Genomic DNA, 23,474 nt, shown 5'->3' on the forward strand with positions numbered 1-23,474 from the left:
CATAACCCTCACAGCTGTCCTTCTTCAGCCCAGGTCAGGAGCCTAGCATCTCTCCTGGCATTTCTGTGTCAGTGTTTCCATGAGACCCTTGCCTCTACATTTCCTCCTCAATACAGTCTTACCTTTGTCTTTAATTTTTAAATTTTTTTCATATAATATACTTTGATCATGTCTCTCATCTCCCCCAACTTCTCCCAGACCATGTTCACCCAACTTCACGTTCATTTTCCTCCCATTTCTCCTTTCAAGACAAGACAAGACAAAACAAAACAAAACAAAACAAAAACTACAGATATTAAAAGAAAACCTAGAAGAAAGAGAACCAAAAACAAAAGAACACCAAACAAAAAACAAAACCATGAAGTCAGTCTCCTAGTGGCCAACCACAGAGTAACTGATAAGCACAAAGACTCTAATGAAGAAAACGGACTTTCCCCTTTCCAATAGGTACCTGTTGCAAGTAAGTTCTTGTTTGGGGCACAACTTTGTGTCCACTTCCCTTTCTCAGTGCTGGGCATTGGCCTTCCTCTGCATGTTCTTTGTGTGACTGCTGAAGTGGTGTTTCAAAGTCTTCATGTTGCTCCTATTTGGCCCCTGTTGAGAGCCTTTACAAGCTCCAGTGCCCTGTCATTTTAGCACGTGCGCTGGTCTTTCCTAAACTTCCTTCTTTGTGAAGACTAAACCTCAGCACACAACTGACTCCTCTACCTCCTGTCCCTCCATTCACAAACCCCCATGAAAACACTCGTGGTACTCTGCATCCTCTGCCTCTCTCATACCTTAAGATGCCCAGCTTCTCATCGTGGAGCACAGACCACCACCTGCACTGTATTGCCCACGCTGTAGCCACAGCAGGTCACAGCTTGGCCAGGAAAGCATTTCTCAGTTGTTACCACCTCTCACCCCTAGCTCAGGTACAATATATCCTGAATTCTTTCATTCATTGGCCAATTACAAACTGAAGTCTCCTAGAGGGATCTGCTAATCCATTTTGACAACAAATAATTTGGACAAACTTTTCTTCCTCTGCTGTCACTAAATCCACAGATATCTAAGAAAGAATTATCTATGACAGAATATGGTAGTATGTGTGATTTCCTAGCCTTTCTAATACAACCAACTAATACTTATTTTGGATATTTGTATATGCCAGCCAATATCCCACTAACTTTAGTTTAGCATCACAACAGCTCACTGAAGGAAGTGATTGCACCTTGTGTTACAGGTGAAAACGTAAGGCCTGGAGGCCTGACTTTAAGATTGCAAGCTCAGCACAGGAGATGAGGGCCTGGCTCTCATTCACCTTCCCTGCTTCTGGCACACAGGCTTTGAAGTGGAGGGATGAGGAAAACAAAATCTCCACATCATCCATCTAGTTGAGCTTACGGAGACTCAGCACATCTAGAGCCCTCCTAGGACAGAGTTGGATCGCTAGACACAGACCAGCTCTCCTGATGAGATTTCCCTCCTGTCTGAATATGGGAGACCCTGGGATGTACTGAAAGTAGAAGAGTCCAAGGAAAGAGCATCTGGGTGTGGTTTCTATGGAATCAGGACACCAGTTAGTGATCCATGGTCTGTTATGTTTTCCTAGGCCAGTGGTCTATGACTTTGCTTACGGTGTTCCACCAGGATTGCTGGCCCAAGTTTATGAGCCCAACAGTCACAAATGAAGACATCAGAATTAAGTTCCAGGTAGGAAAAAGCTGTGTGTGCAGTCCCAACATACAGAGCCAGCATTTCCAAGATTTAGAGTCAGAATTACAAGGAAATACTTGACTCTATAGACAGTTTGAGGCTAGGGTACAGCAAAGTCACAACCCCCACCCTCAAAAAAAAAATCATGATTGCTCTGCACACAAAGTTTCCAGCTGTCTGTGTGGTGTAGAAAGGCTCCTTCAAAGACATTGTGTAACGAGTACGGGTTTTTCCGCCTGCCGCCGCCTGGTCTTGTCCTGCTGTCGCGCCAGCCCCAATTAACACACAGAGACTCTATATTAGATATTATACTATTGGCCAGGTACTAGTTTCTTATCGGCTAGCTCTGCCTTTAATTATTAACCCATTTCTGCTGATCTATGTATTTCTCTTACCAGGGAGCCGGCGGCATACTGCTTTCTTCAGACTCTCCATCTTGACTCAGAAGTCACTTTCCTGTGGGTCCTGCATGTCCAGTTTATACATCACAAAGTCAAACAGTCCAGACAAGAGGAGTATCTTGTCCAAATGGCTAGTCTTGCCATATTGGAAGTAAACTCCAAAACGTGTTTCTTTAATGTCCATCTTCCTTTTTGACGCAGGTGGTGTTACCAGGAGCATTTATGTCTCATTGTCAAGTAAAACCCTAAATTATTTTAAATGCCATATTCTGTAGGTCTTTGAAAGGTTTGAAGAATTCCTATCTATCTTAAATACATGTCTGTATATCTAGAAATCCTAACTAACTTAACTATAAGTTCTGACTATCATAGGTAACTATCTATAATCTGTACTACCTTATACATTACATTTCTAACTGAAACACAATACATAAACAAGAGGAGAAATATACATTTCACCAAATTGACTTTAAATTGTATCAATAAATGAAAATCCATTCCAAAACAAAGTAATCATATCAATACCATAATTCCCTTTTTACCTTTAAAAATAATTGGCTGCGATCATTACCCATTTATAACCAAGTCCATTTAAATGAAACCAAACATTTATAAACAATATTTGGGAATTTGGGCGTCGTTCTTTCCAAACTACTTCCTGCTGATAGGGGGCGCTGTCATGGGGATCCTAAGAAGATGCAGAAATCCTGGCTGTAGTCTGCAAGTCTGCCTTGTTCAAGCTGTTTTGAATGTTGGATCATCAGGAACTCTGTTTCAGGGGGTCTGGCTTGCTCAAACCACATTAGTCTGCAAGGAATCCACAGCTTTTCATTTTCTGTGGAAACAAAAATAGAAATCCTTTTCCCCAGTAACTTGTCCTTGAACTTAAATGTTGGAGTCAAAGCATTTTTAAAATATATAAATTGAATTAATCCAGCAGCATTTCCTTTATCAGTTGTTGTTATTTTCTCAGCAGTCAAACAATGTAGAGACAACACAATAGCATACAGTAACCAGATTGTCTCTGAGCTTTTCATCTTTTTTTTTTTTAATATGCCTATGTATTTTTTTTTTTTGATACGCCTTACAAATGGCACCCACGTGGCTAGTAAGAACTTCCACTTAAAATTTAACAAAAGGTTAAAAATGGGTTTTAGAAACAAAAGAACAGAGATAAGCAAGGTTTCTTGGTAACAGCATTTTTCTCGGTTGGACTCTGTTTTGTGAGAGACAAGCAGATATTTGCGCGGCTCCTTAAAGGGAGGATTCCTGACTCAGCATCAGCGGCAAAAAACCGCATGGCTTTAAAAAAACAATGCTAACAATTTATTGGTGTGTATGAGAGATGGCAGTGGCAATGGCAGTGACCACATCTCCAAGCCGGCAGCATGCTTTCTGGGTGGCAGCGCAGACCAAGGCGGTGAGCACAGCTCTCAGTGCTGGCGGTAAAAGTACCCGCCACCATCTTTAGTAAACCGCGGCAGAAACAAAGACTTTCATTTTAACAATGTTGTTGTTTAACAGAAAAAGATAAAGATTTATAGTAGAGACAGATTCACATTAAGAAAAGGTGCTAAAAGTTTACAGTGTGTTTTAAAAAAAAAAATACATAGGCTTGGGAGAGAAAAATAAAATGGTTTTAAATAGACAAAGAGGAAAGGCTCTCTCTGGCGTGACTCGGACAGGAGAGGATCGGGTTGAATTTCCTGGTGTTCATCTGTCTAGGTTGTAAGTTATTTCTCCCTGAATAAACATCTATTCGGCCTATTTGTTTATCCTGATCCTTATTTACCGCGATAACATTGACCATCACTAACCTCTCAAGGATAAGGCTTTCTGCTTCACTTGGGATCTTTGAGGCTTTAGACTCCATATTCTTTATCTATCAACATGATTTGAAACAGAAAATCTGTAAGTATTTACTAAATTAATAATTTGAGGAAAGGAGAAGGAAATAAGGACAAAACATTGATAAAAGAAGAAAGAAGAACAGACAAGGAGGGAAGAGATCTGGGGAGTTTGAGATGTTTGCACAGAGGACCTGGAGATGGATGGCCTGACTAATTATTATCTCTAGACACACAGATGCCTGAACCACTCCCACAAGTCAAACACCCAAAGACCTTCTCACCATGGTAAATAAAGGGAATGGCTCACTGAATGACTTTTATGAAGAAGCCTCCTAAGGCAACTGAGTCCTGAGAGAGGGGATTCTAGGCAGCTCAATCTTCAGAAAAATTCCAAGGTGCTGTAGAGTTAGAGGGGCTGAACCTTTCACTTCCCCTGCAAGTGGACCAGCCCCGGATCCTGAAGGTGGCCCCTACAAAATCCTCCTTAACAAAGGCAAGCTTACACATCTTCACTTCTTGCCAGTGGGACCAGATACTGTTTAATGACCCTGTCTCCTCTCTGAACCTCCCAGGAGAGCTGGGAAAGGACCAGTTCTGTTCCCAGTAGGATGCTGAGATGATCCCTGGATGCTGTCAACATGAGCACTGAAGTGAGACCCTTGGGGGCAGAGCAGGAGGAAATAACCCACAGGGGGAGGAATGGTGACCTGTTCCCTTTTCTAGACTAATTGGGGGTAAGAGCAGCTCAGAGAAGAGGAGGTGGGGCCTGGTCACCTGATACACAGTCAAGGAATTAACGTCTCCTTCTTATTTCTCTTTTACTGCCCTAATTCTGATCCCTGACACTGATGAGACCATGTTTGAGCCATACCCCTCTTCCTTCCTCAACTACCTTGGGGCAAATCACTGTCTTCCCTTCTCTGCTATGTAATATCTGAACAAGTTCACCAGCCACTCTGGTGTTAATGAAGAGATAACACTGATGGCATCTGGAGGGTGGCTATGACAAAAAAGGATTTGCTGCTCTTGCAGAACAGAAAGTTAGGTTCCTAGTACATACAGGGTAGCTCACAACCATCTGTATATCCAGTTCTGGAAGATATGGTTCCCCCTTCCCCAGGGATCAGGCATGCATGTGGTGTACATACATATGTGTGTGTATATATAATGAATATGCAAAATACTGATACATATAAACAAACAAAACAAGTCAACCCCTACATAGCAACATGGAAGTCAGCAGTGACATCCCCATGACAGTGGAGTGAGAAAACTCTTCATGGGGCTCCTGTCTCTTGGATGCAAATTAGAATTCGGATCCAAATATATCAAGCCCTGGAACATGTTCTCTTGAGTTTGCAGTCATTTTGCCTCAGGTGCCTTCTCTATAGAATTCTAATAGCAACCACTTCCCTTCTAGATGGTCTAGAAGAATAAAATGTGATCACATCAGCACCCTGCCGCAAGTTCTAGTCCTTCCCTGACCTCCAATCTGCACGCCTGAGTTCTGTTTCCTAAGGATTCAGGAGGAGAAAATTGGACTATAAAATCTTTCTAGTTAGAGTGATCAATTGATAAGGTATTAGAATTCCTGTAAGCTGCTCCTTAAACATAGCCAATAGTAAAGGTTAATCATAAAATGACATTATATTGGAAACAAAAACAGAATGCCCAGGAATGTGGCTCAGCTGTATAGCACCTGAGTAAATAGAATGCTAGAGGCAGGGTTTGAATCACAGATTTAAAAACAAGTGAAGGCAACAAAGCTCTGAACTCTGCACATCCTGATGAACAACTCCATTTTCCTGGGCTCTGTGTTTAGCAGTTGTGTAGTGTGGTAAATTTGCTGGATGAAACACTATATAATGGCATGAAATTTCAACTGCTGTTCAGTGGCATGTGTTGCCACCATGGCATTGGCCATGATGGGTGTGTTTACATCTTAGTAATTGGCCATCAGCACTAATCAGAAGCACCTTGGTCCCTGTAGTACTGTTGTTAAATCTTGTCCACAGCTCTGACCCCAACTCTTCTCACTCCTGTTGTTGGTCCTCATCAGCATCATGAATAACTTAGAAGAATTAAGGAATTTTCTGAAGGATGAAACCAGTTACAAAAGCTGTACCTGGCATTAATACGGATTGGCTGTGTCTTGCTGTGGATTCTTCCTATAGCTTATTCCTTTCTGTAACAAACCTAGGATTTACTTCCCACAGTTCAGCACCATCTGATAATTTACTGGGAACAAATTTCTCTCATGCATTTGGAGTTTTATTGATTACATTTGCTAGCTGTGTGTAAATTCCTGTTCTTCATTAACAGGTCCTAGTTTACTGATTATATTCCTCAGCTATGTATAAGACCTGTTTCCCACTATCAGGTCCTTGTTTCCCTCTCCATTGCAATTGCAGAGATCTGCCTTTATTGCAATTATCTTTATTGACAGGCATTTTGTCAGTGTTTAGGGCCCAGGCAAAAGCATTCCATCTAAGACATTCCCAGATATCCAAGAACATAGAATTACTACACTTCCAAAATTGTTGGTTCATAGCTGCATAGATGGATAGAAAATATAAGCATATCCTTACCTTTACCTCACTGACAGATAAAGTGATAACCTAAACTAACTCTGCACTAAAAGATTCCCAAACGGCTTGTTTTACTAAGCCAAGATTTTAACTCAGAGATTTACTGCTCCCTCCTGTTTCCCCTGAGAAGATAAAGACATAGGGAATCAGCCCATTTGCTCATCCTCAGGGAAAAGCAAACTTTCCTGAAGGCCTGTGCTGCCACTGAGGCCAAAGCACTGGAAGGTGCCAGGTTTTCTTTCTTCCTTCCTTTCTTTCTTTCTTCCTTCCTTTTTTAATTTATTATTTTACATGTCGATCCCAGTTCCCTCTCCCTCTCTCCCTCTCTCCCTCCCTTTTACCCTCTCTGCCCCCTCACATGCACCCTGACCACCCTCCCCTCCCATCCCCCCACCCCAATTCCACATGTAGGGCAATGCCAACCAGGTAGAGTCATGTAGATCTGTCCAGTCATTTGAAGTAGGGACTAGGACTTCTCTCCTGTCTCTAAATTAAGGCAGTATCCTTCCATGGGGGATGTGTTTGCAAGGTCCTTTTGTGCACCAGGGATACATTCTGGTTCCATTGTCTGAGGTTTTGTTTCTTGTGAAAATCAAACTTAGATGCTCTCTTTGATCTACAGTCCTAAGTAATTCATGCTAAAAGTTTCTCCTAGCAGTTTTAGTTTATTGCTCTGTGTGCAAATCTTATCTGCCTTACTGACCCTGAGAAACTCAAGCCTCACATTGTGTTGTAAAAAGAATTACTGTTGCAAATGTATATATAAATGTACCCCCCAAGAACTGGGGGAAGACAAGAACTTGAAAGATAAAAGAAACAGAAAAGAGAGTTAGGGAGAGGAAGACAAGATATAGAGAAGCAAAGAGAGAAGAAGAAAGGACATGCGAGGAGCAAGTGTGTATGTGTGAATTCTTTTTTTCCCTCAGATTGTAGATCCCTCACTTATTTGTAGTTCTTTTTTTTTTTAACCCTGAGCAGAAATTTTAAAAGCTGGACTTTCAAAGTTTCTGATAGGGAAATTGTTATAACTTTCTGGGTGAGGACTCAAAGAGGTAGGCAGATATAACAGATCTTCATGGCTGCTCCTAGGGAATGCACACCCTGGCATTCTAAATGACTGCAGGCCCAAGAGATCAACCATGGTCCTAAAGGTCCATTGCATGGATATTGAACAATGACACAGAAGACATGAGTGATTTGGCAAAGTCACCCAGCTAGGGAATGGTAGAACCAACTCCAGGGCCTGGTCACTTGCCTCATGGGTGAGGCTGAATCTGCCATGTCTATCGCATGCTTAATTGTATGGGTTCAAGCTAATGGCTGTATCTGGGGTCTATCAAAAACGCCCCTGCTGCTCAGAGCCTGGCCTACTCCATAGTGGCATGTGACCACTTCAGAGGTCAGCATGAAGTAAAGTCAAATTCTAGAGCTTTCATTCTGTACTAGGAGGACCCACAGTTCTGAGGAGATGTTGAGATTGGAGAAAGAAGGCAGCATCTACAGCTCCTACAACCAGGGACTCCTTAATTGGCCCCCAGCTGACAGTGTGTCATTAATGGACCATGTGAGAATTGGCTCATTTGGTAAGGTGAGTACTTAAAAAAGTTTTCTGGTTTTGTATCTGGAGAAGGAAGTGAAGGTGACCATGACAATCAGTGAGAGGATGGCCAGGGAAAGGGGCAGACAGGTGTCTGCAGAGAATTTTATCCTATGCACTTAATTCTTCACATCTTGTCCTCTTGAGGATACATTTGATGGGAGCTCACATGAGACAGAAACATCTTAACATTCTTTACCACTGTTGAGAATACCTTTGATGGGGATTTGCCTGAGACAGAAACATCTTAACACTCTTTCCTACTTCTAAGAAGGCTACCCACAGATCTCTCCACACTCACTCTATCCAGTTTTACAATTATATTCCATGGATATTCATGACCATGTAACCAACCCATGGACCACAATGCACTATCAATATAGACTCTTCCCTGGAAGCCATTTCTTCTTCCAAACCAAAGGAACAACCAAATTCCATGGACATCATTCTGTCCCCTGGAAGGGTTTCTCCTGACACTGTCTTCAGAGATATCCAGAAACAGAACACGGTGCTCTGATGTCCACTTTCAGGTGGGGCAAGCAAGTCATTTAAAACCATGTGTAACTAGAATAAGTTCTTCTCAATTCACTATAGGGAACTTCCCAGGGGAACACAGGCCCTACATCCTGGGGAAGGGATGTATCAGGAATATAGCAGTTGGGCCACTTGCTCATGTAGCTACTTCTGCCTTCATTGACTACTAGAGATATCTGTGGGTGCACACTGATATCTGATGATGCCAGCTTTGGACCCACTACATGGATGCTAATTTAATTATGGGCACCAATAGGATAAAAGAATGATAAAACATATCCCTAAAAATATAATTTATGTATGTATCTAAATATATATCCCATATATTTGTGGGAGGTGATTGAGTTCACATGGTCATTTGAAGGCTATGAGATCTCAAATGTGTTGGTGAAGAAAATGTGATTGTTGCAGGGGAGAGAGTTGGAGGAGTGAAAATTGTCTAGGCAAGTACACGGAGTCAGAACAGATAGTGTTACCTTAGTCATTTCAACATTAGCACTAAAGTGTATTCTCAACCAATATCAGCCAAGGACATAAATACCAAAGATAAGGATGAGACAATAGATATCTACACACAAAAGAGTAAAATTGGACCCTTGCCACATACCATTCACAAAATTACTGCAAAATAGATCAAAATGTAAATGAATCTTTTAAAACCTAGGAGAAATTTTCATGATCTTACATCAGGAAATGATTTTTGGATATATCCAAGAAAATCAGATAAAAGTAGATGAGTTGGATTTTACCAAAGTGAAATTTTTATGATACAAAGGATATCATCCAGAAACATCAGCCAGATGTTATGTCACAAGCCTATAATCATAGTACTTGGGAGGTAGAGACAGGAAGATCAGAAGTTCAAGATTGCTTTTAGGTACATTAAAAATTCCAAGCCAGAATAGGATATATAAAACCTTCTCTTAAAATAAACCCCCAAATAAACAATAATAATAAGTCCTAACTATGAATGGATTTATTTAGTGTCCCCCCCAAAAAAAATGGCTGAAGAAAATTAGATGAGCATTACTAGGGAGAAAATGGACAAGACATTATTGGAAGACCGTGAATCACAGAGGAATTTGCCAATCAGCCAGGCAAGCAGTACTCTGGAGCTGACAGGCAAATGATGACCTAAGTATACAAAAGGGGCTGGCAGTCTGCAGGTAAAGACAGTACATGTCCTCAGACACTGAATGCCATTTGCAGCAGGGGTTGGAAATGTTGCAATGAAATCCAGAACACTTGATTTCTAATTTTGTGTTATTTGACCACACAATGCATAGTTCATGTGTACCCATAGAGCACATTGAATTTATGTATTAAGTTTGGTCTCTGGCCTGTACTGCTTCTGTTCCACACACTGTTGCTTTAACTTTAATAACGACAATCTGTGTTGTACGACTCACCCTATAGCACTTCAGCCTCTACTCTTTCTATTATAAGGTCACTAACAGTATGTTTCTTGCTGATTTACAACTCCAGCTACTCCCCCGAGAGAGACAAGCAGATCTCTCTCTTTTACAATGCCTTCACTGCCTTTCTTGACCCCGTGGTCTACAGTCTGAGGAAAAAAGACATCAGGAAGGCATTTCTCAGGGTGATGGGGCATGGTAGGTGGATTAATGAATCAGGATGATGAAACCTTGGGTAAGAAAAATGCTCACTGTTGAAGACAGAGACAATGTCTTTATAGTATATAAATAACATTGAGCATTTGATCCAGTGTAACTACTTAACAACTAGTGATAATATTCTTGAAACAGAGATGGCTCTCTTATAAATAGATTACACTACAGTTCAACTGAAAGCACCTTTGTAATCTTTGTGATTATAAGTGCAAAGACTCACTTCTTGCTCATATTTGTTAGTTTTAGATTGTGAGTGACTTTGTGTAGTTAGTCTCAGATCAATCCTAAAGGTGGAGTTCAGTATCCAGTGCGTTTTATATCAGAAAGTAAGGCATAGTGGATAAAAGTCATGATGACTCAGCTTCTCAATAGTGATGGGAAGCAGTGTCAGAGGAAGGCCAGGGCTTCAGGCCCAGAGTAGCAGCATCAGAGGGAGGTTTGAGCTTCAGGTCCCAAGCAGCAGTGTCAGTGAGAGGCCTGAATCCCAGCCCAGAAGCAGCGTCAGAGGGAGGTTCAAGCTTCAGGCTCTGAGCAGCATTAAGGGAGACCCAAGCCCCAGACCTGGGAGCAGTGTCAGAGGGAGCTCTCAGCCTCAGGTCCAGGAGCAAGGAGTGATAGCCAGGTGAAATGACAGCAGCAGTTTCTAGCAGTAGCTTCCAGCAACTATCAGGATAATGATGGGCCTCTTTGCACACATGCTTTTGTCAATGAAAGCATGTATAGTTCCAGTATAGAGAAGTAAGTAACAGGAGGTATGTTGTAGATGTAAGAGGCTGAACCAGAGAAGAATGTGGCCACAGTTAGGTGGGAGGCACAGGTAGAGAAAGCCTTACAGCGGGCCTGTGTAGACTTTATTTTGAGAATTACCATGGCAATAGGAGGCCACAATGAGGGAGATTGGGGCAACAATTAGGAAGACACTCATGACTAGATCCACGATTTCAATGAGATGAGTGTCCATGCTAGCCAAGCTATGTACTGAGGGTCCTTCACAGAAGTAATGGTTAACCTTGTTAAGGCCACAGTATGGAAGCCTCATGGTTAAGAAGGTGTGTATCAGAGAGAAGAAGAATCCACAGATCCAGGTCCCAGCTGCCAACTGTATGCACAAGTCCCAGTTGAGAATAACAGTATAACTTAGTGGATAACAAATTGCCACATACCGGTCATAAGCCATGACAACAAAGAGGATGCACTCAGTGAGGACCAATGCACCAAACACACACATCTGGAGCCAGCAGCCAGCAAAGGAGATGGTCTGAAATTTAGTAAGAAGATGCACCAACAGCTGGGGCATGGTGGTAGTGACATAGGCAACATCCAGCATGGTGAGTATACACAGGAAGAAGTACATGGGCATGTGCAGCTGTGTGTCCATGCAGATCAGCATGATGATGAGCCCATTACCCATGACTGTGCTCAGGTAGGTAAGAAGGAACACAATGAAGAGAGCGCTGTTGGTCATGGGGTCACTGGAGAAGCCAAGCAGAATAAACTCAGAAACCCAACTTTGGTTCTGCCTTGGAATCATCCAAATCACTGGACCTGTAAGAGAATCGCATTCAAATGTTTGTCATATGATACATGGTAACCCAGCAAGATGGCATCTACAGAGGCAAGAAGGCTGAAGTGTTGGTTCTGAGCATACTACTCAGTTTCTGTGCACTCTTCCCAAGTTACCCAAGTTATGTATTCCAATGCTTCGGTGTCTTCATCTATAAAACAAGGCTAATGGCACTCATATCTTGGTATCATCGTTAATATCCACAACACTCCTAGAAATATCACGCAACATCACATGCTGTATGAAATCTCACTCTTTCATTTCAGCTCTGAGAAGGCAGAGACAGGGGACCCCAGAACAAGAAGGCTAGCTACTGATGGGGGATGTCCTTCTGTATGGCTAAACACTGAGCCAAACTCCTTGAATCCAGTTGCAGAGAGGGAGGAGTGATGAGCAAAGGGATCAAGACCAGGCTACAGAAACCCACAGAGACAGCTGACCTGAACAAGGGGGAGCTCATGAACCTCCAGAATGATATCTGGGAAACCAGCATAGGACCAACCCAGACTCCCCGAACATGGGTCTCAGTTAGAGGGCCTCAGTTATGGAACCTCTGACAGTGGAACCAGGATGTATCCTTGGTGCCCTGGTGTGCAAAAGGACTTCAGGAGCATATTCCCCATGGAGGGATACTCCCTTAGCCTAGAGACGTGGGGGGGGGGCCTAGGCCCTACTCCAAATGACTTGACAGATTTTGATGACCCCTCCTGGAAGGCCTCACCCTCCCTGGGGAATGGGTGGAGGAATGGGACAGTGGGGGTGGTTGGAGGGGGAATAGGAGGATGGGAGGGAGAGGGAACTGGGATTAATATGTAAAATAAAAAGTATTTTTAAAAATTAAAATATATATATATATATATATATATGGAAAAATACTTACCACAGAGAAAAGAATGGTAGATCAGAATGAATTAAAAGCAAGTACTCAAACTCTTTATGCAAATTAGAAAAATAAAGTCTGTACATAAACATGAAAGCAGCCTCCTCAACAGAATAATGGAAAAGAGAGTTAGAACATTTCACAAAGGAGTCTATCTACATGAGCACTGATTAAGCATCAAAGCACTCATCACTGTTACTCACAGTGTAAATGCCCACCCCTACTCCCCTAATTGCTAAAGCTCTCATCACCTCACACCCACCAGAATGACTACAATAAAATATGCTTACTGGTGATGATAGCATCTGGGACCAATGAGAAAAGAGTAAACTCAAATGATCCTTTCGATAAGTGTTGCATCAGATACATATCCCCTGCAACTGAACAGAGTTCGTTACCCAAGAAGTCAGTTATGAACTGGTGGATTTCCACCAATATACTCATGCATGTCCATGCAGATGCTCCAAAAGGGATACACAACAGAGATTACAAAACACTGCTCAAAATGGCCTATTGAAATAGGGGACCAGTCAAATGCCAATCACCAGTACAATGGATAAAGCAGGGTTTTATTCTTGAGACAGGACAGAAATACCAAAGAGACTTCAAGTGTTCCTCTGTCTTCATTTTCCTGTTGCCATCCTCTCACATGGCCATTCTACCACCTCATAACGTTGAGTGCCAGCATCCCAGGTCAGAGCCCATCATTTCTACCTGCATTCATGTGAGCCACTCCATGCTTAGTCACCTTCCCTACTTCTGGCACACAGGCTCTGAAGGGAGGAGGTGAAGAAGAAAAGTCTTCATATTGTCCATGTAGTTGATCTTATGGAGACTCAGCACATCCAGAGGTGGATGGCTAGACACAGACTGGCACTCCTGATGAGATTCCCCTCCTGTCCGAATGTGGGAGGCCACAGGCTGTACTTGCATTCAAAGGGAACCAAATGAAGGAGAAATTAGAAATTTTGAACATTCTGGAACATAATAAACTTTTTAAAAATCCCCCCATACCTCTCTTTCTCCTCTTTCAAATACTGTTCCCATGGCAATAGGTTTGACAACATTGACTAACTGAAGTATTTTATGCTTTATCACACCAAATAGCCTCTGTCTTCGTGGACAGTGTCCTTCCACGCTTCACTGCTCAGACATGAAATCCTAGCACTCAGTAGGTAACAACAACATAATTGTAAATCTTTTTCTTTTTGAAAAATTTTGGGGTTTTTTATTAGTTACATCATCATCATCATCATCATCATCATCATCATTATTATTATTATTATTATTATTATTATTATTTTATATGTCGATCCCAGTTCCCTCTCCCTCCCTTCATCCCTTCCTCTTACCCTCTCTCCCACCTCATATGCACCCTGACCACCCTCCCTCCCATCCCCCCACCCCAATTCCACATGTAGGGCACACTGAGTCAAACTAGAATCCAGATGCAGACGGAGAGGACAAGACCAGGTCACAGAAACACATAGATAGCTGACCTGCACAAGGAGGAGCTAACATGCCCCTAGACTGATAGCTGGGAATCCAGCATGGGACTGACTCAGACCCCCTGAATATGGGTCTCAGCTAGAAGGACTCAGCAGTCTAAGGGACTTCAGACAGTGGATCCAGGATGTATTCCTGAAGCACAAAAGGACCTTGCAAATACATCCCCCATGGAGGGATACTGCCTTAATCTAGAGACAGGAGAGAAGCCCTAGTCCCTACTTCATGACTTGACAGATTTTCATGACCCCACCTGGATGGCATTGCCCTCACTGTGACTCCTGTTGCCTTGTGTCATGGTGATCCTGTAGCTTTGGATCTGCAGGCCTGGCCCCTTCATGAAGACCAGCAGTTCACGGATGAGGATATGGGGATGGGCTACGTTATAGTCCCTCGGTCTGGGTGGCTCTAGTTTTCTGCCCAGGCAAGGTGCCATGCCCACTCTCCCATGTGCTACAGCTGGTGAGGGGTAGGACCAGTTCTTCCGTTGTCATGCTCCTACCTGTCATGACCACCACATGAGGGATGAGGGGGTGGAGTCAGTGCTCCTGCTCTCATTCCATCTCAGCCAACTCATCCCCACCCCCAGACTTGTCAGCTCTGTTGTGCTGCCCAGGCCAAGTGCAGGGCCTGCTCTCCCCAGTGCTGCTGCCAGTGGGAGGCAATGCCAATTCACCCACTCCCATGACTTCAGGGCCAGCTCTCCCACCCAACACAGGCAATGAAGGGCAGGGGAGGGGGAAGGGTGGGGCCAGTTCACCTGCACCCCCAACAATGGGCTCAGCTCTATGTGCTTCCCAGGCTAGGTGTTGGGCCCACTGTCTGGAATGCTGCAGCCAATGAGGGGCAGGATCAGCTCTCACATTCTCATGATGCCAGAATCAGCTTTTCCTGCCTGCGCTAGGTGGTGAGGGGCAAGGGCAAGAAGTAAGAGGGTATCTCTTCCTCACCCATGCCACCGTGTAGCAGACCATTGCATTTTTAGGGCTGGGTCACTTGCACCTCTGCCAACAGGGAAAACGTTGCTGTGCTGCCCGGGGCGGGGGTGGGATGGGGTGTGTCAGGGCCTGCTCTCCTGGTGCTTCAGTTGGTGAAGTGCAGGGCTGGTTCTGCCTGTGCTGCAGTGAGCGAAGGGTGGGGCCAACTCTGCACAGCCTTATCCTCACTGTTTCAGTGATAACAGGGACCATGGACGTCAGGCCACAGACCCAGAGACAGCCCCTGGCAGCATTCTAGGCCTATGGACCTAGACATGACCCCTGGCAGCAGCCCAGACCTGGATGATACCACAGCCCTGGGAAGTAACACATGCCACTCATGTCTGTATGGGCCCTGCAACAGTACTTCCTTGGGCACCAGGAAGGCCACAGGTGGAGGCCCAGATCCTGGTTATCAGTGTGGCCTTTGGTGGCAACACAGGTCACGGACGGATCAGTACAGACTGACTCAGGCTGTGGTAGGACCATAAACCTTGACATAGTCATTAGCAATAGCCCAGGCCCAGATTTCCTCATGGCCCTTGTTGGCATTGCCGATTGCCCAGATCAGCATGATCCCAGTGACTATGTGGCCCCCAAATGCTAACATATCCCCATGTGGCAGCCCATACCCCAGGCATTCACTTAGCCTTCAGTGATAACAGGAGCTGTGAACAGTGACACAGATCCTAGCTGGGTAAGGCCACAGACCCAGACATGGCATATGGCAGAAGAACTAAGCAGATCCTGCCAATCATGATCCTACCTGCCTATTTCACAGTTGAATGAACAGTGACCTCAGAGATGTGAAGTACTTGGCAAATTTGGGTCATGCAGCTAGTCAATGGTATAGCCAGCACCAGAACTTCACCATGTCTCCTGGTTGGAGGCTGACTCTGCCATGGCTATCACATGTTTAATCATCTGTTTAAGCTCATAGCTGCACCTGAATTCTAACCAAGTTCTCTGCTGGTGATGATAGCTACTCCTGCTCTGGAGGTCAAGGGACCATCTCAGAGGTCAAGAGGGAGATGGAAAACTCTAGTTTCATTTTGACCCAGCTGGGCTCATAGGACTCAAAGTGAATACGGTGGGATCTGAAGAGGGAGTTAGCAGCTTCCCCAGTCCTAACAAACCAGGGAATCCTTAATTGGCCTCCAGGTGACAATGCCTCGTTGAGGGACCATGTGCAAATTGACTCATTTGGTAAGATAAGTACTTCAGGAAGTTTCTGAGCTACTGTCTGGAGAAGGAAGGGAATAATGAGCTTGTGCTATTGTAAATCACTGAGGGCTTTGAAATGGTCCCTTGGGACATCACATTAAAAGTCACAGCTTACAAAGCATTTTCACAAATGTTTCCTTACTAGGACCTCACAGAAGGCTTGTGACTAATCTGTAGGGTCCCCATTTCACAGATGTGAAGGTTGATGACAGACATTAAGTCTTTGCCATAGCCAAACATGAAAGAGTCAGTGATGCTGGTGTGGGGCATTTTGCTGCTTAACTTACCATAGGAAACTGTCTATGGAGACCACAGGATCAGGCTGTGGAGTAGGAAGAGTAGATCACCTGGGTCACTTTCTCATGTTGGCTACTTGCCCTTTCATAGACTGCTAGAGATATCTGTGTGTGCAAACAGATATTTGATGATGTCATCTTTGTGACCCAGTACATGGGTGCCCAGTTAATTATGGGCATCAATGAAACAAAAACAATGAAAAAGGAAACAAAACAGCTAGGCATGATGGCACATGCCTTTAATCTGAGCAATAGGAGGCAGAGGCAGGTAGATCTCTGTAAGTTCAAGACTTGCCTGGTCTACAAAGGGAATTCCAGGATAGCTAGGGTTGTTACACAGCTAAACTCTGTATCAAAAAACCAAAAAGGGAAGATATTTATATGTGTATTTAAATATATAATATCTGTAACAGCTAGATAGATAGGAAGATAGATGATAGATGATAAAAAGAAAGAACTGGAAGACAGAGTTCATATGGTCATTTGAAGACTTGTGGTTTATGTATCAGAAGACTATGTACTTAGGATGTCAGGTGCTGTGTCTGAACTCTGTTACCTGCTTTTGGGACCCTTTCCTCTTCTAGGTTCAATAGGAAAACAGCAGTCAAGGGTGGGATGTACCCTTGAATGCTACTTGAAATTGAAACAGAAGTTAGAAAGTTCTGATGAGAAATCAGCTCCCTTCACTTCCAGAGTTGCATCATTTGACAGAAGACCTCATCATGTTTCCCCATGGACCACACTGAATTATGTGTGAAGTTCGTTTTCTGAGCTGTATTTGTTCTATTCCACAATCTATCAGCTTACTTCTGTCACAAAAACACATGCTGTGCTATGTAGTGCCTCTGACTCTCAGTCTTCTGCTGTCTTTACTATCATGAAATCCATACAAGCAAGTTTTGTGTTGGTTTAGAGGTATACTATTGTGTTCTGGGAACTATACCAGGTTATACAGTGTGTATTACTTGCTGCCTTCTAGGTAGAGGCAACACCATATCAGTCCATGATCAAAGAACTTGTATTACTTCTCTATAGACAAAATCTTCCCACCTCCTGCTCTCAGGGTGGACCATACTACTTGCTTTGACAAAAAAAAAAAAAAATGTGTGGAAAGAGAAACCGGTCACTCTTGAGAAGCTGAGTCTGTCTTCTGTATCTCTCCTTCTGTTATAGGATGACATGTTGATTCCTTGTGGAGATATTTTGTGTGTGCCCTAACAAATAAAGCTTGCCTGAAGATCAGAGTGTGGAGCTAACCACACTAGTTAGCCATAGAGGCCAGGCAGTGGTGGCACACACCTTTAATCCCAGAACTTGGGAGACAGAGGCAGGTGGATCTCTGTGAATTCAAGGCCACCCTTGACTGATCCTGTCTAAAAGGATCTAAGCTCACACCTTAGATCACAGCACTTGGGATCATACTCCTTTAATCGAAGCACTAGGGAGGTGGAGACAGGAGTGATATAGATTGATGGAGATGGGTAATATAAGGCAGAAGGAGACTGAAGCTCACAGCATTTAGACCTGAGATCTAATAGAGATAGCACTCAGTCTGAGGATTCTTAGGAGCAGGATCACTCCTTTGGTCTGAGGATTCAGTAGAGGTAAGAACTAGTGATTTTCCTCTTTGTCTCACTGATCTTTCAGCATTTACCCCAATATCTGGCTCTGGGTTTTCATTATTAAGACCAGTTAGAATTCCTGCTACATCTGGAATCCAACTTTTGGGGCATGAATTCACAAAAAAAAAAAAAAGCTATTTGCCTGTGGTTTTGCAACCACAGGCATAGCTACATGTGGCTGGAGCCACCACCCACTGGCTAGGTTTTTCTTTCTTGTCTCCTAGTGAGTTGGGGGCTTTCAATGGACCCCCTTCTCAGGATCCTGCCAAACTAGGTAGCTGCCTTGAAACCTGCTCTGGCTTCTAATGTTCTACTCAGTAGCAGTGAGCCTCACATCTTCAGCAGCAGATTTGGTGAGACAATTGGAAATTCTTAAAGGGAAGAATTAGTTAAAAAGAGAGTTTTCCCCCACATTAAAAAATGGAAGCACAATTACAATGGACAGAATTAGGTATCTGTATGATTATGCAATGCATGATTTAAAATTTGAACAATTAAATCAATTAATGAAGGGATAATCAACTTAACGGGGATTGACATAATTTCATTATCATCTTGTAATTCTTGGTTTATCTCTGAAAATGTTAGTTAACATGAGTGCCAAGATAGAGGCCTTAGAAAAACTTATTAAAACAGATCATAGAGATATTCAGACCCATACAGAGTAATTTAAAGGAGAACAAAGCTTCCCACACAATCATGTGTGATGCTTTGGATAGGAGAGGTGATTTCCAGAGGTTTGAAGAAAAATTAAAATGTTAAATGTTTCAATTGTTGTAAACAAGATAACCTAAAAAGGGATTGTTAACAATCCCTATATAAACAATCCCCCTATAAACAATGTTTTTTCTAAACATAATCCAAAGAGAATGCCTCTCCCTTCTGAATTATGCAGAAGGTGTGGCAAAGGTACACATTGGACTAATGAATGTAGATCAATAAGAGATAGTCAAGGTAACCCTTTGCAGTCTGGAAACTCCTTGGAGGTCTCTTGGAGGCCCCCAAGTCAAATTCAGTTCAGTCCTTTCCTGTCATTGTGGAGGAAACTCCTTCCCAGAGAAATTAAAGAACCCAATGTCTATTGTAAGAAACTTACAGCTATGGATGATAGAAGAGCTTTAGAAGCGAGAACAAAAAAATTAGCAAAACTTTAAAGCAAATAGTTTGTCAAACTTCTATAACTGAACAAAGACAAAATTAAAAATACAAATAAGTGATATTAATTGAAGGTCTTGTAAACACAGGTGAGGAAGTAACAATAATTGCATCAAAATATTAGCATCCAAATTGGCTTCTTCAGGAGGTAAATGTTCATCTTCCAGCGATTGAAATATTGTATCGGTAAAAAAAAAAAAAAAAAAAAAAAAAAAATCATCAAGAAATGGGTTGAAGGACAGAGAGGAAAATTAAAGCCATATGGGGACATGATTTGTTACAGCAATGGAATACTCATATTATCATTCCTCCAATCTCAGAAACAAACCATAAGTTAACATATGTTTCTGGGGAAAATATTAGAAGGTATTATAAAGAACAGTCACCAATCATTCACATTGTACAAAAACAGGACACAGTAGCTGCTGATATTTCAAAGGCATCAAAAGCACTACTATTAAAATGGTTGATGGACAAACCTATATGGGTTAAGCAATGGCCTTTAACAACAGAGAAACTGGAGGCCTTAGAACAGTTGGTACAGGAGCAGTTAAATGGTCAGCATATTGAAGAGTCAACCAGTTCTTAGAATTCTCCTGTATTTGTTTTTAAAAAGAAATCTGGAAAATGGAGAATGGTAATAGATCTAAGAGCTGTTAACAAGGTGATTCAGCCAATGGGTTCTCTGCAGTCTGGAATTTGCCTTCTCTGTTACTTAAAGGATGGCCTCTTATAGTTATTGTTTTAAAAGATTGTTTCTTCACTATACCTTTACAAGAAAATACAGAGAAAATTTGGCTTCAGGTGCATACTTATACTAATTCTCAGCCTACTAAGAGATATCAATGGAAGGTTCTCCCACCAGGAATATTAAATAGCTCCATCCTGTGACAATATTTTGTAAGTCAGCCATTGGAAATGATACGTAAGAAATTTACTCAATCTATAGTCTACCATTACATGAATGACATCTCATTAGCTGATTCAAATATAGATAATTTTAAAAGAATGTTTGAAGAAGTAAAGAAAATTTTGCCTTGTGGGGGATTATAAATTTCTCCTGAAAAAATACAAAGAGAAAATTCTATTAATTATTTAGGATGTAAAATAGGTATACAAAAAAAAAATTAAACCCCAAAATGTGCTTATTAGGAAAGATCTAATTACAAACTGTTAGTGACTTTCAAAGATTGATAGGAAACATTTCTAATCTATGGCCCACTATTGGAATAAAAAAAAATCATGAACTGAGTAATTTGTTCAAAGCAGTAGACAGTGGCAAGGTCATATATAGTCCAAGAGAATTATCAGCTGAAGCTGAGGGAGAATTGGCTTTGGTGTAAAAGAAATTACAGGATGCACATGTGGATCAATTGGGCCCACAGTTTGATTGCATTCTAGTTATTTTTACACTTTAACAATTATCATAAAGGAATATTAATTCATATGGAAGATATTATCTTAGAAATTATCCCTTTACCACATAAACAGTGAAAAAATTAAAAACTTATATAGAAAATATCTCTGACTTGATTCTAAAGGGAAAATTGAGAGCTTGTCAATTATCAAGAATAGACCCAGCAGAAATTGTAGTATCTTTTACTAATGATGAAACTGACAAATTATGGGCAGAAAGTGAACCTTGACAAAGAGCTTACAGTAATTTTTTGGGGAGAGAGTAACAACAAATATCCCAAAAGCAATATAATTCAACTTATAATGAGAACTAATTGGACCCTTCCTCACATTTTACAGGATACACAAATATCTGGAACCCTTCTATTCAATAGTGATACAAACAAATCAGGAAAGACAAGGTGTGATCATCCTTGAAAAACCCTGCTTCATAGAAAATTCTGTCAAATATTCTAGGCCTTTAGGCTAGAGATGGATGCCCCAACATTGCAAAGGACTTTAGGTGACTCTCCAGGCAGCCAGCTGTTTCTGTCATTTCTCACATTTTATTTTGGAAGTCGGTTGCACTTTCTGCTTATTCAGTTTATATTATTTCCTTCTCAGGTCTCTGAGGGAGTTGAAGACTAAAAAGTTAAAGTTTTCCTTGTATACCAGGCTCAGAAAAGAATGGTAATGAAAATTAAAAAAGAAAGTAAATGAGTTATAAGACTTTGTACTCAGCAAGATAAGATAGATAATGGAGTATTTTCTCTGAATTTCTCAAATACAAATTGACTAGACACTGCTGATGTATTTATTGCCTTATATATTGTATATAGTTATTGTACTTACTGCATATATTTTTTTCTTATATTAGTTATAACCTTTTTATTTTAGACAAAAAGGGGGGATGTGGTGATTTTTGTTTATGATATAACAAATAAAGCTTGCCTGAAGATCAGAGTGTTAGCCATAAATGTCATGCAGTGGTGTACACACCTTTAATCCCAGCACTTGGAAGTTAGAGGCAGATGGATCTCTGTGAGTTCAAGGCCAACCTGAGCTACATGAGATTCATCCAGTCTAAAAGAGAAACAGAGGCAAGTGGCAATGACTCACACCTTTAATCCCAGCACTAGGGAGGTGCACACAGGAGTGATAATGGCTAGGCAAGAGAGAAATATAAGGCGGGAGGAGACAGGACCTCAGAGCATTCAGTCTGATGTTTCATAGAAACAGCATCCAATCTGAGCATTCATCCTGAGGATTCCTAGAAACAGGATTGTGCATTCAGTCTGAGGATTCATAGGACAATCTGAGGATTTGGTGGAGGTAAGAACTAGTGGCTTGCTTCTTTGTCTCTTTGATTTTTCAGTATTTACCCCAATATCTGATTCCAGGCTTTTCTTATTAAGACCAATTAGAATTCTTGCTACAGTTCCTCCTTCAGGATAGATGTGAAAGGTTAGAAGGTCACTACCAAACTACAACTACATATAAATTCCCATTACAAAAAGTACAGAAGAGAGCATGGTGAGGAAATACTGGGCCAAACAAAACCGAATACCAATTGGGCAAAATCCAAACTCAGCATCTCAGTTTCTCATATCAAAAGGTTCTTCAGATACCCAACTCCTTTCAGCTTTGCTGAATGCAACATACTTCTTTCTCTTTGGCTGATTCTACTTCTTGCTACTAGTTTTTCTCGGAAGCTATGGTATCTCTAACATCTAGGCTTCTCCGATGCAATCAAGGCTTCAACTCCAAGGCAATTCACAGCTTCACACAATCGCCTCTCTAGGCCTCCATTCAGGGACAACCCACCAACACATGCCTGGCCTCAGAAACTTTCTTTGGGCATAGATTGAAATTCCATAAGTCCTTACTTCTATTCTTGACTCTAGAACCAAATGGCCAAAGCTGCCAATTCTGCTGTTTGCTGAGGCTGAAACAGCCTCCTTGTTCAATTACATCTTCACCAGCTTTGTTTGTTACCATCAGTGCCTAAGCTTGGCTGTCTGCAACTTACTCTATAGACCAGACTGACCTCAAACTCAGAGACCTACCAGCCTCTGCTTTCCCAGTACTGGGATAAAAGGCCTTCACCACTACAGCTGGCTCTAAGCTTTTCTTTAATTCCTTTACACAAGTTGGAAACTTAGCTGGGTGGGATCTTGCCCTATGATCACCACTCCCCTTATTCCATTTCTTAATCTGTCTCCTTGAACATAGAGCTTAGCTCCATTCCACTTCCAGGTGATCCTTTCCTCCTCAAATTGTTCTACATTTTGTATTTCTATTTGATAAGCTCGCTCCTTTTCATCATAAGTCTTCTTTAGAGTTGACACTAATAACCACACGACAGCGTCTATATTAGGCTGTTTTGAGATTTCCTCTGCCAACAGAATCAATTCAAAACTCTTCACTTTAGCCCCAGACAGACTATTCAGACAAGGGCAAAAAGCAACCACGTTCTTCGACAAAATATCAGAAGAATGACCTCTAAGCAATATTCTAAAATTCTTCTCCTCTGAAACCTCTTGAGCCAGGCTCCAA

General features: G+C 42.0%; 1 protein-coding gene across 1 annotated transcript; it reads right to left on the reverse strand.

Moving 5' to 3' along the window:
- Nucleotides 1-10,965: 10,965 nt before the first annotated feature.
- Nucleotides 10,966-11,830, reverse strand: LOC127225074 (olfactory receptor 2A12-like). The gene is given in 2 exon segments (XM_051188336.1): nt 10,966-11,173; nt 11,175-11,830. Coding segments are annotated over 2 exon segments (864 nt in total).
- Between the last annotated feature and the right edge of the window lie 11,644 nt (nt 11,831-23,474).

Source organism: Phodopus roborovskii, unplaced genomic scaffold, assembly GCF_943737965.1.
Source record: "Phodopus roborovskii unplaced genomic scaffold, PHOROB, whole genome shotgun sequence".
NCBI classification, from domain to species: Eukaryota; Metazoa; Chordata; class Mammalia; order Rodentia; family Cricetidae; genus Phodopus; species Phodopus roborovskii.